Source organism: Arabidopsis lyrata (assembly GCF_000004255.2).
Source record: "Arabidopsis lyrata subsp. lyrata unplaced genomic scaffold ARALYscaffold_3, whole genome shotgun sequence".
Lineage (NCBI taxonomy): Eukaryota > Viridiplantae > Streptophyta > Magnoliopsida > Brassicales > Brassicaceae > Arabidopsis > Arabidopsis lyrata.
Genome location: NW_003302553.1, coordinates 23,151,294 through 23,157,293, shown reverse-complemented (window position 1 = coordinate 23,157,293; position 6,000 = coordinate 23,151,294). Strand labels below are relative to the sequence as shown.

The following is a 6,000-nucleotide window of genomic DNA, read 5'->3' as shown; positions in this document are numbered from 1 at the left end:
TTAAAAAAAATTCGACCTACAAAAAACCCCACCTTGCAAAATCTGTGAGAGTAGATAGTATGCGCGCATCCGTCCCGTTTGAGTTCGCAAGATCCGTGGATAAACCGCAGGCATTTTAATAAATCAATTCTATAGTTTATCAATATATATTCAAATTTATAAATAACTAATATTAATATTAAATAATTTTAAACATATATAGACTTATTCTTTAAAAAAAACAAATTTCGATAATTCATATATATATTATAAAATATTTTAAGATTTTAAAACTGTATATTAAATAAATTACTAAAATTAATACATGCTCTCAACATTTTCTTTTTAATTCGATAATAACAACTTCTCCCTCGTTTTTTTTTTCCTTCTTTTTTTTTTGTTTCCTTCAACAACTTCTCCCTCGTTTTAATTGGAATATTAGATAATAACAACATCTTCTGTATAAATTAAAGAAACACATTATAATTATGGGTGACAGTAAAGTACATGACCTCACATTGTACTTATTTTTCAGTTCTAACTTTGACTGAATCATTTCCTTGGACATTTGGTAGAAATTTCAAGAGGTTTGGTCATTACAAAAGAGAGAGAGAGTGAGATATAGGAAGAGAGTGTGAAAGGAGACACGAGAGCAAAGCTTTGTGGGTGAGCTTGAATCAGAGAGATGGCTAGGAACGCTGATTATCTTCGGTGCAAACAAGAACGCAAGAACGAAAGCTTCTTCAAGGTTGTTCATAGTATAAATATTTCTTCTGAAAACATGGTAACAATCTTCTAAACTCTCTTCCTTCTTAAATTTGGCGATTTCTTGTTAGCTTAGTTTGGAAAGATTGAAACTTTCGTTTCTTTGTAACAATGGGTTTTGTCTTAAATTTTGAATCTTGTTATTTTAGTTTGGAAAGATTGAAACTTTAGGTTCTTTGTAACAATGGGTTTTGTCTTAAATTTTGAATCTTATTATTTTAGTTTGGAAAGATTGAAGCTTTACGTTCTTTGTAACAATGGGTTTTCTCTTAAACGTTGAATCTTGTTATTTTAGTTTGGAAAGATTGAAACTTTTTGTTAATTGTCTTTATGGGTATCATAATTTTTCTTTTTTTTTTACAGATTTTCTCTCTTCATTCTACACTCCGTTTTTAGTTGTTTCACTTAGTTCTATGTGTGAAAGTGAGGATTCATGCTTTATTTTGCATCTTTGTTTCTTCTAGATGAGATCTGTCCTCTGTTATTTTTCATTGTCTTGTTTGGTTTGTCATTTGAGTGTAATGGGACTAATTTGAAACTTTGGGCTCAATTATGGGAAAATGGAAAACAATGGTACTTGTTATGCCAAAACATTTTGTTGTGTTTGTCACTATATTTGTGTGTAATGAGACTGATTTCATGGTGAGATTTGAAACTTTGTACTTAAGACTTGATGGGATGTGTCATTCGTAAGACGTTCACTTTGTTAGTTTAGTGTGGAAATTTTGAAACTTTTGGTCTTTCTCATGAATCTTATCTATAATGGGTCTCAAAAACCTCACAGTTTAACTAACATTATTCTCTTTTTGTGATTTCAAGAACATTGTTTTGTTATTTCTCTCAGTACTCACTCTAAATGTGAGGATTCATGCTTTATTTTTCACCTCTGTTTCTTCTGGATGAGATTTTTCCTCTGTTATTTTTCATTGTCTTGTTGCACATGATGGGACTAATCTGAAACTGTGGGCCAAATACTTGATGAGATATGTAAAAAGTTCACTGATTGTTAATTCCCTGTAGTTGAAGAAACATTCTTTACTTCAACCATTCTTGGTTTTATTGAAATTTTAGTCTTCTTATATTGTCTCTTCATTTTATTTGCATAATGAAAGAGAGCACTTCCTCATGACTTTGTGAGAAGCTTCTCCGATCAAGAGCTCTCACGTAAGATAAAGATAAGAGCGCAATGGGGAAGCTCTTGGGAAGTAGGAATCTCTAAAAACCCAAGATTTTACTTCATGGAGAAGTCCGGCTGGGAGAAGTTTGTTAGGGACAATGCTTTGGGAAACAGTGAGTTTATTACCTTCACTCACAAAGGAAAAATGCACTTTACTGTGAACATCTTTAAGCAAGATGGGAAAGAGATGATGCAACCTCCAAAATCCAGAGCCTTCTTGGCTTCTTCAAGTAAGATTTGGTTTTATGATTATGAAACAGTGAACAGATGATAAAGACATTGATTCTTTACTATTGGTGATGAAACAGGTCGTATCAAAACAGAACAAGAGGAAGATGACATGAAGGAAGAGGTAGTGGTATCTTCTAACCGTGGCCCGACAACCGCAGCTGAATCTAAAGGAAGAAAGCTCAACCTTGGGAAGAAGGCAGCTAAGGAATCCCAAAATTCTAAAAGGACCGAGAAAGTGGTTAAAGCACGAAGAGATTACACTGGTGCATCTTCATCTACTGCTGCAGAATTCACCATCTTATTCAAGCAAGGATATCTCATATTCCTGGTAAGATAAGACAAACCAAGACACTCTAAACAAAATCTCTTTATTGAGAATGACTTTTTGATATAAAAATCGATATGTGAATCAATCTGTTGTTTGAATGTTCAGAGGATCCCGAATTCTGTTGCTAAGGATCTTATGCCGGATGAGAAAACAATATTCAAGATCCATCACCCAAATGGGAAGAAATCATGGAATGTGGTTTTTCTGGTGAGGTTTGGAGCTTTCTCTGGTGGATGGCGACGTTTGGTTAAAGAGTATCCCCTTGCTGTTGGGGATACCTGCAAATTTTCATTCATCAAACCAGATGAGCTACTTCTAGTTGTCTCCAAACCCTAATGATAATGTATGTTAGGGTGTCTTGGAGAAGAAGTTACTGAGTAAAACAACTTTCTGTTTATTGGTGTTGTCTTAAGTTTTATGTTACGACTTTAAGTTGGCATCTGAACTTTGCTTTTTGTCTATCAGATGTATCTCTGTAGCTTAATATGTTGGGACCAATTATCAAATTATCATTATATATATGAATAACCGTAGAATCAAATTATCAACTCAATGGTAACTTTTTATTGGCAATTTGGCTGGTAATATCTCGAAAACGTTCGTTAATTTTTGTGGATGGTGACTAAAGAAGAGCCAATAGCTCGAGGCCCACTTTGACGTTAAATGAGCCCATTTTTTGTGTTTCTTAACCGACTACACTCGGACAGATAAATTCACGAAAGCTATATAGGTCTCTTTAGTATATAGCTAGGTTTTCTCTAGGTCTTACTTTATAAGTTTTAATAAATTTCTTTGTTCGTTCGATCCGAAATTATGAATTCATATTCCTTAACGAATGATCTCATCCTGGAAATATTGTCGAGATTGCCTACAGAGTCAGTCGTGAGGTTTTGTTGCGTGTCAAAGCAATGGGCATCAATGTTTGTTACTCCATATTTCAAGGAGTTGTGCCCACCAGGTCCACGGCTAATCTGCGCCTCTTATTCGCCCTCGCAGAATCCGGTGGTGTGTGGAGCTTCTTCTCGTCGCCGCAGCTTGAGAATCCATACGAGAAATCGTCGTCGACTCTTATAGCACACGCCGAATTTCATGTGAAGTTACTCTCCAGACAATCTACATATCGATCATTATTATGACCTAAGATATTTTTCAATTGGCTACGCCTCTGGCTTGATCTACATCCATGGTGATCGATATATACCAGGCTAGACCTGTGATATGTAACCCCATCACAGGACGGTATGCGATCTTACCTGATCGGTATACCTACAGAAAGGCGTATAGCTTTTTCGGGTTTGACCCAATTGACAAGCAATACAAGGTATTGTCCATGGCTTATCCATTTGGTCCTGGTCATCATAAAATTCTTACATTTGGAGATGGAGATATGACGTGGAGAAAGATAAAATGTACCTTACGACATGAAAGTAGGAGTGAAGGGATATGCATCAATGGTGTTTTGTATTACCTAGGTGACACGTCGCAATGTGTTCATTATAATGCTCATTGTGTAACGTCTCGTTATGTGATAGTTTGCTTTCATGTTAGGTCTGAAAAATTCACCTTTATTAACGTGGAAAGGTTTTGTCGATTGATCAACTATATAAGGGCAATTTAGCTGTGATTTTCTGGAAGGATGATGTCGACATTTATGAGCTTTGTTCGGAGACGATTGTCGACACTTATTTGGAGAAGGATGTCAACGCTGATGCCAATAATGAGTTGCGTGTGTGGGTTCTAACGGATATTGAAAACAGAAATGGTCGAAATATGCCTACACTTGGATCGATGGAAAATTCTTCCGTCATCGCGTTTCCATCGTTGGAGTGACCGCTACAGGTGAAATAGTGTTTTCGATGCGCAAGTATACACCTAAAGAGCCGTTTTATGTTTTCTATAAGCCTGGGCATTCGGATTTCGGATCGGATTCGGTTCGGATTTATTCGGATTCGGATAATTCGGATATGAGATTTTATTATCCGTTCGGATGTTATGACTATTCGGATCGGGTTCGGTTCGGATAGTGTCGGATTCGGATCGGTTTCGGATCGGTTTTAGATCGGTTTTCGAGAAAAAAAAACTAAAAAAATGTTCAATTTAGATAAAAAAAATAGTTTAATTTTACTAAAATTTGGCTAAGTTTTCAAAAAATATGTATAATATTAACAAATATAACTAAAAACTTTCCAATATCTAGGTTATTTAGGATATTTTTGTTATTTGTTATAAAATTATAGCTAAATATAACTAATATTTTTGGATATATAATTTTATTTTCGGTTTTCGGATATCTTTTCGGTTTTCGGTTCGGATCGGGTTCGGTTCGGATAATTCGGATAAGAGAATTCATTATCCGTTCGGGTTTTGTGACTATTCGGTTCGGATTCGGAGCCGGATTTTTCGGATCGATTTCGGATCGGTTTTCGGATTTCGGATTTTATGCCCAGGCCTAGTTTTCTACTTCAACCTTGGAAGGAACACTCTCCAACGTGTTGAAATACAAGGTTTTGGTGAAGCGGTGACGAAACCTTGTAGCGTTTGCACCTTTGTAAACCACGTAGAGAATCATAATGTTAACGATTTAAAACAACTCAAGTCAGTCCATCCTCCATTGGTGCAGACAGAATATTTAGAATCAGATTCAGAATGAGACAGAGAAGCAGATAGGGATGATCATTGGAGCTAGGTGAGAGCAATGCTCTTTTTATTTTTACTATTTTAATAAATCAAGTTTTATTTATAAAAAAACAAAACAAAGCGGAGAATTTGAAAAGAATGGTTTTTGTTATGCCAAAACATTTTTGTTGTGAGATTTGAAACTTTGTATTTGAAGACTTGATGGGATGTGTAAGACGTTAACTTTGTTTGCTTAGTTTGGAAATGTTGAAACTTCTGGTCCTTTGTAACGTTGAATCTTGTTAGCTGTGTGTTTGAAGGTTTAATCTTTTCGTCAATTATCTTTATGGGTCTCAATAACCTCACTGATATTCTCTGTTTAACCAATATTATTCTCTTTTTGTGATTTCAAGAACATTATCTCTGCTTTATATAATTCACCTTCAATTGTTTCTTCGGGATGAGATCTGTCCTCTGTTATTTTTCATTGTCTCTGCGTGTGATGAGACTAATTTGAGACTGTGGGCTTGAATACTTGATGAGATGTGTAAAAAGTTCACTGATAGTTGAAGAAACAATCTTTAGTTCAAAAGAGAGCACTTTCTCATGACTTTGTGAGCAGCTTCTCCGAAAAAGAGCTGTCTCGTAAGATGAAGATAAGAGCGCAATGGGGAAGCTCTTGGGAAGTAGCAATCTCTGGGAAGAAATCATGGAATGTGGTTTATCTAGGGAGGTTTGGAGCTTTCTCTAGTGGATGGCGCTGTGTGGTTAAAGAGTATCCCCTTGTTGTTGGGGATACCTGCAAATTTACATTCATCAAACCAGACGAGCTACTTCTAGTTGTCTCCAAACCCTAATGATAATGTATGTGAGGGTGTCTTGGAGAACAAGTTACTGACTAAAA

General features: G+C 35.7%; 1 protein-coding gene and 1 pseudogene across 1 annotated transcript; both read left to right on the top strand.

The window, feature by feature from the left end:
• The first annotated feature begins 464 nt into the window (after positions 1–464).
• On the top strand, positions 465–3,024 carry LOC9322276 (B3 domain-containing protein At2g16210). Its single transcript, XM_021030271.1, has 4 exons — positions 465–763; positions 1,857–2,151; positions 2,230–2,480; positions 2,586–3,024. The coding sequence occupies exons 1-4, from the start codon at positions 665–667 to the stop codon at positions 2,814–2,816; spliced, it is 876 nt and encodes a 291-aa protein (XP_020885930.1). The 5' UTR covers positions 465–664; the 3' UTR covers positions 2,817–3,024.
• Positions 3,025–3,095: 71 nt separating this feature from the next.
• Positions 3,096–5,978, top strand: LOC110229656 (annotated as a pseudogene).
• Positions 5,979–6,000: the final 22 nt, after the last annotated feature.

What these genes read in the sequence shown, in the direction of transcription:
- LOC9322276 (XM_021030271.1), top strand. Translation starts at nt 665, where the DNA reads ATGGCTAGGAACGCTGATTATCTTCGGTGCAAACAAGAACGCAAGAAC. An exon ending in AGCCTTCTTGGCTTCTTCAA is followed by an intron (nt 2,152 to 2,229) that starts GTAAGATTTGGT and finishes GTGATGAAACAG; the next exon opens with GTCGTATCAAAACAGAACAA. An exon ending in AAGGATATCTCATATTCCTG is followed by an intron (nt 2,481 to 2,585) that starts GTAAGATAAGAC and finishes TTGAATGTTCAG; the next exon opens with AGGATCCCGAATTCTGTTGC.